Source organism: Lontra canadensis, unplaced genomic scaffold, assembly GCF_010015895.1.
Source record: "Lontra canadensis isolate GAN:19392208 unplaced genomic scaffold, GSC_riverotter_1.0 scaffold2, whole genome shotgun sequence".
NCBI classification, from domain to species: domain Eukaryota; kingdom Metazoa; phylum Chordata; class Mammalia; order Carnivora; family Mustelidae; genus Lontra; species Lontra canadensis.
This window is the reverse complement of record NW_022630996.1, coordinates 3,884,728-3,897,323: the sequence shown is the minus strand read 5'-3', so window position 1 is coordinate 3,897,323 and position 12,596 is coordinate 3,884,728. Positions and strand designations below refer to the sequence as shown.

The 12,596-nt window shown below is 40.1% G+C and overlaps 1 protein-coding gene across 1 annotated transcript; it reads left to right on the top strand.

The window, feature by feature from the left end:
- The first annotated feature begins 1,388 nt into the window (after positions 1–1,388).
- On the top strand, positions 1,389–2,330 carry LOC116873172 (olfactory receptor 2A1/2A42-like). The gene has a single exon (XM_032866856.1). It carries the CDS (start codon positions 1,389–1,391, stop codon positions 2,328–2,330), a length of 942 nt encoding a protein of 313 aa, XP_032722747.1.
- The last annotated feature ends 10,266 nt before the right edge of the window (positions 2,331–12,596 follow it).

Here is a 12,596-nt window from a genome sequence, read left to right as displayed (position 1 = left end):
CCTCTCCTTCTGCCCCTTCCCCTACTTGCACACTCTCTCTGTAAAATAAGTAAATAAATCTTTTTTAAAAAATTAAAAAATCATTGCCAAAGTTCATGTCAAGGAGCTTTTCTCCTATGTTTTCTCCCAGGAGTTTTATGGGTTTTGGTCTTATGTTTAGATCTTTCTTCCATTTTGAGTTAATTTTTGTGAACAGGGGTCTAATTTCATTCTTTTATATGCAAATATCCTATTATTCTAGCTCTATTTGTTGAAGAGAATGTCTTTTCTCCATTGAGTACTCTTGACTCCTTTGTCAAATATTAGTAGATCATATTTGTGTGAGTTTATTTCTGAGCTCTTGATTCTTTTTCACTGGTCTGTGTGTCTGTTTTTATGCCAGCATAATATTACTTTGACTACTATAGCTTTAATATATAGCTTGAAATCTTGCTTTCTTCTTTCTCAGAATTGCTTTGACAATACAAGGTCTTTGGGGGCCCCTTAAATTTTTGAATTTTTTTTCTACTTCAATAAAATTGTTGTTGGATTCTTGACGGGGATTGCATTGAATAAACAGATGGTTTTGAGTAGTATGGACATTTTAAGAATATCAGTTCTAATCCATGAACATGGAATTTAGATTCTGAGAGTAACTCAACCATGATTTCAGCTGAAATAATTAAAATTAATTTCTTTTCGGGGCGCCTGGGTGGCTCAGTGGGTTAAAGCCTCTGCCTTCAGCTCAGGTCATGATCCCGGGGTCCTGGGATCGAGCCCCACATCGGGCTGTCTGCTCGGCGGGGAGCCTGCTTCCCTTCCTCTTTCTCTGCCTGCCTCTCTGCCTACTTGTGATCTCTGTCTGTCAAATAAATAAATAAAATCTTTAAAATTAAAAAAAAATAAAAATAAAAATAAATTAATTTCTTTTCCAGGACCAATCTCACTGAAAGCTCCTCTGTTACTGATTATTTTTCCTGTACATTAATTCTCTTACACATTTGTACATATGTAGCTCTGAGACAATCCATATTTCATGATTATTTTCTATTCCATCACAGTGTCAATGGCTCAATGTAGGTAATCACTGGAAACATATTCCCCTTCTATAAAACTAGATGTCGGCATAAGAATTTAGCTTAAAGACAGACTCTTAATTTAAATTTGTTTAAATAGGTAAATGATTCTTTCTTCTTTCCTTCCTTCCTTCCTTCCTTCCTCTCTCTCTCTCCTTCCCTCTCTCTTTCTCTTTCCTACTTTCCTCCCTTCCTTTATAATTCAGTGAGTTCTTAAATAAAGTTGTTTCTTAATAATTTTGCACACACCAAAAATTTATGAAACAATAAATAAAAGAGTTGTTTTAAAATCATTGTGTCACATAGCTATCTGGTTCTCTCTTTAATAGTAAAATGGAGAAAAATCAAACAATGGTTACAGAATTCATCCTACTGGGATTTCGTCTTGGTCTGAGGATTCAAATTCTTCTCTTTGGGCTCTTCTCCCTGTTCTATGCCTGCACCCTCCTGGGGAATGGGCTCATCCTGGGGCTCATCTCACTGGACTCCAGACTGCACACCCCCATGTACTTCTTTCTCTCCCACCTGGCCATCGTCGACATAGCCTATGCCTGCAACACCGTGCCCCAGATGCTGGTGAACCTCCTGAAGCCAGACAAGCCCATCTCCTTTGCTGGCTGCTTGACACAGACCTTTCTCTTTTTGACTTTTGCTCTGACAGAATGTCTTCTGCTGGTGGTGATGTCCTATGATCGGTATGTGGCCATCTGCCACCCCCTCCGGTATTCTGCCATCATGAGTTGGAGGGGCTGCTTCACCCTAGTGACGACCTCCTGGGCATGTGCCTCCCTGCTGGCCCTGGTCCATGTGAGCCTCATCCTGAGGCTGCCCTTCTGTGGGCCTCATGAAATCAACCACTTCTTCTGTGAAATCCTGTCTGTCCTCAAGTTGGCCTGTGCTGACACACAGCTCAACCAAGTGGTCATCTTTGCTGCTTCTGTGTTTATCTTGGTCGGGCCCCTCTGCTTGGTGCTGGTGTCCTACTCACGCATCCTGTTGGCCATCCTGAGGATCCAGTCCGGGGAGGGCCGCAGAAAGGCCTTCTCCACCTGTTCCTCCCACCTCTGTGTGGTGGGGCTCTTCTTTGGCAGCGCCATTGTCATGTACATGGCCCCCAAATCCCGCCACCTTGAGGAGCAGCAGAAGATCCTTTTCTTGTTTTATAGTCTTTTCAACCCTATGCTGAACCCACTGATCTACAGCTTGAGAAATGCTGAGGTCAAAAATGCTCTGAGAAGAGCAATGTGCAAGGAAGGTCATTCCCAATTGGAATGACATTGAAATCACCAGTCTAAGTGTTTGATTGCTGCCTAAATCCAGAAAATGTCACTTCTCTCATCTTAGATGTGTCCAAAGGACATAAGAGCAAGACTTCCCTCTTCCTTTGAATGAAAAATTTTAGATATGTTGCATTCATTGATTAGCTTGCAAGTGTGATTTTATTAGATACGATTTTTTTCTTTTGTTGCTCATTGAATTTAATATCTGTGATATTAAAAGTTATTTTAATTCATTTTCTGGGCCCCAGAAGTTGAATACACTATATCTACCTCTCTAGCCTAAGTATTTAAGTTCACTAACTGCATGTATCATAAGGTTTGGAAGAAAAAAAAAAAAAAGCTGCAGTGAAGAACAGTCATTTCCCAAACCCAGAGGCATACTTGTCCATTCTCCTCAAATCATACTTGCCCTGTGAAAGATAACTGTTAAAGAATAATTCAGGATGATATGTATTTAGCGTGTTGCCTGATGGTGAGAAATTTGGGATGAAATTATTGATTCAGGGAGTAAATGAGCAGACTGAATGAAGGATCAAAATTAATGTAAAATATATAGGACAAAGGAGAGAAGAAGAAAAAAAAACCTGTAGACAACATGAGAACAGTGTCACAGCTTCAGAGATAAACTGATTATTAGTAGCTAGCAAAGGAGCCAAACTGGGCATCCTTTCCATGAACAGGCGGTAAGAGGTATCAAAGAATATAATTTGGGCTGTTTGTGGATTCTTCAGAAACTTTTGAGCGTTGATCTGTAAATTATGTAGATATGCAGACTATCTCGATATGTAGTTTTCTGGTTATAGTGTAGCTGGCTGTTCCATTTTGGTACTGGATTCATTTTTACTGATTCATTCTACAGTACAGATCCAATGATGAGGAGTGACTCCTATACATTTCAGGTGGCTTTGTAGGCTGTTACTTATAAAATCCACCCTTTTTAAAATATTTTATTTATTTATTTGAGAGATACGGGGACAGAGAGAGAGAGTGCAAGTGGGAGGAGGAGCAGGGGGGCCGAATTCCAAGACAGATTATGATCTGGGCTGAATTCAATAGGGGGACACTTAACCTACTGACCCACCCAAGCACTCCTGAAATCGATTTTCTAACCCGTCTTGAGACTAGGATGCCCACTTGCATCCAGTCTTAATTACTCAACCCAATTCTTAATTATTATGCATGGGCAGCAGAGTTTACTGAATATAAAAACAAAATGGATTTTTATAAGAGTAACATTTTGGTTAATTGCTCTCCCGGTGCTATACACTGTATATTGATAGCACTTTCCACGTACCATCTCATTTAGTCATCATAACAAAGCCGTGAAGAAGGTCCTATTATCACTCTGTCATATACATACATACCAGAAACTAACAAATGTCAGGATTTTGCCTTGACAGTCTGACTCAGACAACAGTCTGTTGTGGTGAAATTAAGCCTGAGTACTTAACCACAACAATGTGCATTGTCTATACCAACATCAGTGTCACCAATAAAGAACAAAGCCAGATTATCCCAAAGATGGATGCATTACATGAAGGAGGGTATATTTCCAGCCTCATGTGCCACAATGAGCTGATCTATGCTCTATAAGGCCTAGAAGATAAGATCATTTATGAGAACCTGATTGTCAAGGACAATGACTCCTAAGGCCAGAGTCACAAAAATCTTTGGACTTTAGAGGAACACAGAACATAAAGAAGATGAGAATAAAGGCCGTTCTTACTGAGATTGGTGAGTTAGTTGAGCTAAAACCCAGAACCAATACACCAAGATAAAAAACACCATAATACCTCCCTCTCTCATATTCCCTCTCTCTTTCTCTCTCTCGGCCAGTCAGTGTACTTTACATGTGTATTTACTTAATCCTCAGAACAGTCCTTTGAGGCAGAAAACAAGATCCCCACTTTATTTTAGGGAAACTGAAGTGCAGGAAGGTTGAGTAACTTGCCCAGTATCACAGATGCTGACTGTCCAGTCCAGGATAGAACTGAGGCAATCAGATTCTTGACCTCATAGTCATAACCACTGGGTAACATGGCCTCTTTGGAGCTATCTGTGGATATAAGGGTCAGAGAAATCAAGGCAGTGAAACAAAACCAGTGACTAAGACCTAGTGATTGATGTTAGGCTTCAGACAGAAGCTTTCCTTTGCTGGAGGAAGCACTTTGACTGTAAACTGAAATGTAAATAGTGGGTGTGGTAACAAGGAAGAACTTGACTCTAAGGGTCAGAGATCACAGAGGGCCCTGACCATGACCTGCACAGGGAGCAGGAAAGTGGAAGAGAAGACAGATGATTTGGTTTCGCTTTGATGGAGTAGAATTAAGAATGGATACTTGATAGTATTTTATCTAAAGGAACCCTTTCCCAAGACAAAGGAATTTAGATTTCATTTTTGGTGTTGAAAATTGTTATGATCTTCCAAGAGGCATTTATAGAACATTGCTCAGGTAGGTCTCAAATTTCTCAGGTAAGGCGGGAGCTCCCCGAGACTAGGAACTAGAATTTGTTTGCCACTTTTTCATCCATACTAGCCTACTGCCTAGCCCCTAGGAGGCACTCAGCAAGCACTGGTCGGGTACATTCATGAACCTTTATCAGTTAACTACACAGTCTTCGTCGTTAAACTATCTTAGGACTTCTACATTTTCCAAACTCCTCTTATTTGCAAAACAGAGTATGATACAAAATAACTACAACTAAAATTTATTTAGTAATGGCTATGTACCAGACACTATGTTAAATTCTCTAGATGCAATCCTCACATCAAAACTTTGAAGTATTGTATTTTCATTTACAGAAGGGAAATCGAGTTCTGGAAAATTAAGTAACATATTCAATGTCATAAAAATATCAAGTAGTGAAATCAAAACTTAGATCCAGTCAATCCAATCTAGATTAACTGTGAGTGATCTTTTTGTAAGATTTTATTTATTTATTTGACAGAGAGAGAGAGAGCACAAGTAGGGCAGAGAGGCAGGCAAGGGGGGTGGGAAGCAGGCTCCCTGCTGAGCAGAGAGCCCGATGCGGGGCTCGATCCCAGGACCCTGGGACCATGACCTGAGCCGAAGGCAGAGGCTTAACCCACTGAGCCACCCAGGCTCCCTATAAAGGACCTTCTGATGCTTAGGTCTTCAAAGGCTAGACGAGGCTCATGTCATAGTAGTCAATAAATGCTGGCTTATATGTGATCATTTAGTCTAGACTACTATCCAAAAAAAAAAAAAAAGGTAGCATCATAAAATATGTAACTTAAATACAGCAGCCATTACCCTTTCAAAGTTAGACATCTTCTTGTCCATTAGTCCCTTTAAGTTTTGAATGCACTCAGTTCTTGCAAAAGTCTCTCCTTGTTGGATGAATATTAGTGATTAATTATGTCTCATTGGCCAGTGATTGCAGGGGAATTACAAACAGATTAGAAGTATTTCCTCCTTAATATATATAAAAAAAAAAGAGTGTGTACATTCATTTCTATCATGTAGAACAGAGGTTATGAGCCTTTTAAAAAAGAGCATGCCGGGGCTGCCTGGGTGACTCAGTGGGTTAAGCCTCTACCTTCAGCTCAGGTCATGATCTCAGGGTCCTGGGATGGAGCCCCGCATCTGGCTCTCTGCTAGGCAGGGAACCTGCTTCCTCCTCCCCCCGCCCCCTCTCTCTTTCTCTCTCTCTCTCTCTCTCTGCTTGCCCTTCTGCCTACTTGTGATCTCTCTCTGTCAAATAAATAAAATCTTTAAAAAAAAAAAAAAAAGAGCATGCCAAGTTGTGAAAGCCTCTGGTTATAATATGCCAGGAGGTGCTTGTGCTAGCTGAGCAGCCATGCAGAGGGTGTGAATACTCCCATGTCTCGCAAGTTGGTGGAGAATTAGGGGTTGTACCTACTGAAAATGATAGGATGGGATGCCGTAGGTGAGAGCTAGTTCACAAGCCATTTAGAATTGGATTCCTCAGTGTCTTTGGCATGTGGAGTGGGCGCTGAGAAGCACTGACCTGTAGGATGATTGTTTATTCTTTGTTAAGGGTTGGCGTGCATACAAATCAAGGAAGATCTTGCAGAAATGCAGGCTATGATTGGGATGGGCAGAGATTTGCATTTCCTTTTTTTTAATTTTTTTTAATTTTTTTTTTATTTTTACGGTGTTCCACGATTCATTGTTTATGCACCACACCCAGTGCTCCATGCAATACCTGCCCTCCTTAATACCCACCCCCAGATTTGCATTTCTAACAATCTCCTCTATCTTGCTGATGCTGCCGTAGACCACATTTTGCATGTTAATGTGAAAGAGAAGCATTGTTAACTCTATGGTTTTTATCGAGGAAAAGGGAAGGAGAGTTAGAACGGGGTTGCACGGGATGTCAGAGTTCTGAAGTCTTTTCCTAGACCACAAGGAAGGGTCTGCTTCCCTTCCTTCTTAATGAACTTTGACAAGACCACTGCTTCAATTTCATTTGGTTTTTTGTTTTGTTCTGCTTGCTTTTTGTTTGCTTTTAATTTGTGTAACACCATTGGGCCAAGAGAAGAGGTGCATTTGTCGGCACAGTCTGGCTTCACCCTCAGAAGCCTGGCTCAGACACAGGACATCTGGGTTCCTATCTTAATTCTGCCAATTCTCCCAGGTCACTGTGTGACCCTAGAAAAATCACTTAATTCCTCTGTGCATTGGTTTTCCCACCAGTAAAACAAGAAGTCCGACTAGATGATCTATAAGTACCTCTAATTCTCTGCCTCTTTTCTAACCTGACATTTTGATTTTTTTTTTCTTTACTAGAAGACACAGTTAAATGGATTATTTTGAGAATAACTGAATACAATTAATTCCTGAACCTTGCACATAGTAGGAATTCAAAAGTAAACACCAAATAAATGAAGAGTTTGTATATATTAATGATCTTGGAACTATGGATGGTATAAAATATAGAGAATAAGACACATTCCATATAAACTGTCATCCCTTAAAAAAAAAAAAGGTTTGTTATTCTGGTTGGAAAGGATTAAGAATACTGTTCATTTGTAAAGGGTCCCCAGATCTCTGTCTGGTGTTGAATAACTGGCATAATAATATTAAGAATTTGCATTTATTGATTGCTTATTTCACATCAATTACTCTTCTATGAGGACACATTGATTAATATCAATCCTATCTTTATAAGAATTCCCAGAGATAAGCTTTACCATTAGATCTCATTCATAATGAAAAAAATCCAGGCACAGATGTTAACACCTCAGGGGTCACAGAGCTAGTGTGGCAGAGCAAGACTCTCACCTAAGGGTTCCAAAGGCCAAAAACCATGCCTGTAACTACTACGTGAGACTGTCCCCCGCATACAGCCTGAACTATGGAGCCCTGTCTAGCTACAATAAACTACAGCTCAAGAAAAGTAAGACTGAGTTTTTCACTGGCCTGAGAATTCATCCTAAGAAAGGGGATAATAGTATACCTAATATATTTTAAATATACATAAGGGGGTAATATACAGATCCATGAAAAAAGTGAACAAAAACATGTAGAATATTTATTATTTATTATTGACATGTTTATTTTGTGAAATACTTAATGTAATTGCACAAAGAAACATGTTCAAGGATTTTGAATTGAAATTTATTCTAAAAAATTCCACATAATCTACAATTTATTAAGTTTGGACAAGTATATACGTAATATATTAAAAAGAGCAAGTATTATCTATAATGGACTACAATAGAAATTGTTTATCAAATATAGTTGAATGAAGAAATCAAGTCATTTTTTAAGGAGGGCATATGATGTGACGAGCCCTGGGTGTTACACGCAACTAATGAATCATTGAACACTACATCAAAAACTAATGATGTAGTGTAAAAAAAAAAAATACAAGTAAAAACAATTAAATTAAAAAATATTCTTGGGCGCCTGGGTGGCTCAGTGGGTTAAAGCCTCTGCTTTCGGCTCAGGTCATGATCCCAGGGTCCTGGAATCGGGCTCTCTGCTCAGCCGGGAGCCTGCTTTCCTTCCTCTCTCTCTGCCTGCCTCTCTGCCTACTTGTGATCTCTGTCTGTCAAATAAATTTTTAAAAAATAAGAATAATAAAATAAAAAAATATTCTTTTTCATTTTGTAGGAGAAACTTCTAGCTCTTCCTGAACTCATACATCTGTATGCGTACACATAGGTACAATGGGTACATGTGTGTGTGTTTTGTTTTTTGTTTTGTTTTTTAAGATTTTATTTATTTGTGAGAGAGAAAGAGCACAGGCAGGCAGAGTGGCAGGCAGAGGCAGAGGGAGAAGCAGGCTCTCCGCAGCGCAAGGAGCCGGATGTGGGACTTGATTCCAGGACGCTGGATCATGACCTGAGCCGAGGGCAGGCGCTTAATCACCTGAGCCGGCTGTCCCACATGTGTGTGTTTATAAATGTGAAATGTAAGGATGATGTACACTAAGTAGTCAATAGAAATTTCTTTTAGAAATAGAAATAAGCTTGAGAAATACATACTTCTGTATTTTTTTTTTGTCAATTTTACAGTGCACATGTATTGATAGAATTTTTTTTAAAAAACTTATCTCAAGACACCTCTGGTCCCTTAAGTTCTCAAATATTTATCAGTACACATCTTTCACATATCTTAGTGAAATCAAAAATGAAGCAATTAAAAGGAGTTTAGAATCTTGTTGGAATGTTAAATTGTACCAAGGCATCTCTGAAAATATCCTTTTTTTTTTTATCTGTTTACTTCATTGTTCAATATCATGCTGTAACGTTTGGGTAAGGTAACCTATGTTATTAACTGAAATCATTTGAATGAACAACCAAAATAACACGCAAAGTAAACTGTGACTCATCAGACTCTAAGACAAAACTGTCTGACATAAATAAAAACCCAATTTATCATGCCATAAGGAGATGCTCTTCACCATGTGAACTGATCTTGGAAGCTACTAATACTTTAGTTTTGGAGTTACGAGGCTTTTCCTCATTCTTTTTATCCCCACAATGTATTTATGGGTCATAAATAAGGCCCCACATGAAAGTGATTTTACAGATCGAAAGTGTACTTCTCACTCATGTTAATTCCTATGCAGGTAAACGGCAGAGTCTGCCATGCAGTGACGCAGAGACCTTCTGTCATCACCCCACTATCCTCCTGGCCTTGGAGACCTTCACTTCCAGCCAGGGATGGGGAGAGCAGTTGTGCAGGACGCATAGCCCGCTTCATACCCACTGCAGCCCTCCACGGGGAACACATCTTTTCTGCGTGTGCTCCTTTTGCAAGAATGTGACTCCACCTCTCGCCCCCACCCACGTGAGAGCCGGGAAGTGCAGCCCTGTGCCGACAGGCACAACCCCAAGACAACTGTGTATCAGGAACACAAGACCACACCTTTTGAGGAGCTATGTGTTCCTTAAGATAACACTAGCAAATGACATAAACAATCTCTAAAAATTGCCCTTGTAAATTCTGCCTCCTTCTTGTGTTGTTAAGGATTCCAAACAAAATTCTGACCTTTTAACTCATAATTTGTTAAGAAATGCAACTGAGGGGCGCCTAGTGGCTCAGTCGGTTAAGTATCCAACTCTTGGTTTCGGCTCAGGTCATGATCTCAGGGTCCTGGGATTGAACCCTGCCTCTGGCTCCGTGCTCAGCAGAGTCTGCTGAATACTCACTCTTCCTCTCTTTCTGCCCTCCTCCCTGCTCATTCTCTCCCTCTCTCTCTCTCTCTCTCAAATAGAAAAATAAATCTTAAAAAAAATTTAAGAATTAAAAAGAAAAACAAATACAATTGAGAACATTACCATTTGCATTCTCTACCAATATATCTTTGTCAGGCCATCCTGAAAATGCATTCACTCATGTCTCGTGCATTTCTCACAACCTTATTTTCTGCTTTTTGTGCAAAATATCTATTATGGTCATTGACTATGACAGACAGTTAAATCCACCCATTTTATGCTGATTTCTTTCTGTGTTACAGTCAAATGAACTCTTTTGTCAAATTTGAGCAGGACTTGACTTTATGCATAAAAGGTACAAAGGTAAAGGTACAGTGAACTCAAATGCCTGATGCTAGTAGATGTTTTCATCTCAGTTAATCCTCACTGTGTTTTTCTGTATGTTAGTTCCTTTGTGTATTTATGTCATTGTTACTCTCTTTTTTTTTTAATTTTTTTTTAAGATTTTTTATTTATTTGAGAGAGAGAGAGACAGAGTGAGAGAGCATGAGAGGGGAGGTCAGAGGGAGAAGCAGACTCCCCATGGAGCTGGGAGCCCGATGTGGGACTCGATCCCACGACTCCAGGATCATGACCTGAGCTGAAGGCAGTCGCTCAACCAACTGTGCCACCCAGGCGCCCCCCATTGTTCCTCTCTTTAAATAGCAAGCATTATCGAGACAAAAGTCATTTCAGATTAATTTTACAGAATATTGACAATTTTGAGTTTTGAGATGTTGACATTTAGGTTCTTGAAGGATTTTCCTAAATGTTTGTTTATGTGATAACCCCAATGTTATACTGAATTACTGGCTAACTTTTAATTTTTCATTTTTATCAAAATGTGTATTATAACCAATATTCCTAATGTGTTGATAACAGAAATATAGTCTCTGAAACCATTCTCTTCACGTCAGTGCTTGCTTATGAAAGTCAGTTTCCTGATTTCTGCACGCTGGCACATAAGGTAAACACTTGAGAGACTATCCATATCAAATAGGATCTGTCCGTTCTCTGTGTTATTTTCCTTTGTATAAATTTATATTTTGAATATGGTCCTGTCTCACTCAGCCACTTTTAGAAGCTGTGCACGAGTTAAAAGTTGCGACAATTTGATACATAACGGAAAACATCTTATTTTGAGGTGATGTATTTCCTACATTTTAGTTTGTTTGGTATCATAAAATTTTTTATTTAACTTCTTATGATTGTTTTAGTTAAAATTTTCTATTTTTGTACCCTAAAATGACTTTTTAATTTTTTTTTCTCATAGGTTCAAACTTTTTTTAATTTAATTTAATTTTTTCAGTGTTCCAAGATTCATTGTTTATGCACCACACCCAGTGCTCCATGCAATACATGCCCTCCATAATACCCACCACCAGGCTCACCCAACCCCGCAAAACCCTACCCTCCAAAACCCTCAGTTTGTTTCTCAGGGTGCACAGTCTCTCATGGTTCTAAAATAACTTTAAAAAAAAAAAAGACTTTATTTGAGAGAGAGCACTTGCGAGCAGCAGGGAAGGGTAGAGGGAAAGGAAGAAACAGGCTCCCGGCTGAGCAAGATGCCCAATGTGGGGCTCGATCCCAGGAGTCCTGGGATCCTGACCTGAGCAAAAGGCAGACGCTTAACGGATTGAGCCACCCAGGTCCCCCTAAAATGACTTTTTTAACTGATGTTTTCATAGTGCTGAATATAGGAAAACATGTCCTATTTTTTTCACAGGAGTTTTGTGTTCACATGAGTAAAAAAACAAACAAAATGGCTCACATTTTCTGTGTTCACCTGAGTGTGCAAAGAGGAAGAAGAAAGGATTCTAGTGTTCAAGGATTGCCTACTACACACCAGCTTTTTTATATAATCGGGAGCAAAATTGCCGTGTCCCTGGATGGATATGTGGTTCCTCTCACAATGGACATGTACAATTGGAGCACAGGTTAGCATGTTCTCAAAACATGCTAACCTGTGCAGGACTTTCCTCACGTTTCTGCCATAACCCCAGCAGGCTGAGGATCACACTATAGCAAACTCGTTCACTCGTAAATTGCACAGTTGCTTGATATGAAATTCCTAGCCCTCCTATGCCTGCTATAGGAGAGAAAGAGAACGTGAGAACACCTTCCACAGCAAGGATCTCCCCACTCCTGGGAGATACAGTGGCCTGTAGGGGAAGCTGCCTTGGAGACGGTTCTCTCCTCCCCTTTTCTGGAAGGTCCCTGGAAGGGCCCCGGAATCTCCTAGCTTCAGAGCAGAGATTAGAGAATACTTCGGAGGTTGACCTACCTGGGTGGTTTGTGCCCTACAAAACTCTTCCTCAGGCATGTTCTAATAAGCCCCACTGGGATACCTTGGCTCTCCTTGGACTCTGTAACCTGTTCTCTCCAGCATCTCCGCACCTTGACTTGTTGCTGGCAATCAGCTGATTTTTCAGGGTCCTTTCTTCTGGCTTCTGCTGCTCCACAAGGGGCCCAGATGGCAGTGGGGAGAAGCAGAAGGACCGAGGGGAAGGCCGGGAGCTGCTTCACCATCACACTGGCTCTGCTTCCTTACAGGTTCACCTGAACCAT

Bases quoted from the DNA above. Each gene is read 5' to 3' on its own strand.
- LOC116873172 (XM_032866856.1), top strand. From the start codon at position 1,389: ATGGAGAAAAATCAAACAATGGTTACAGAATTCATCCTACTGGGATTT.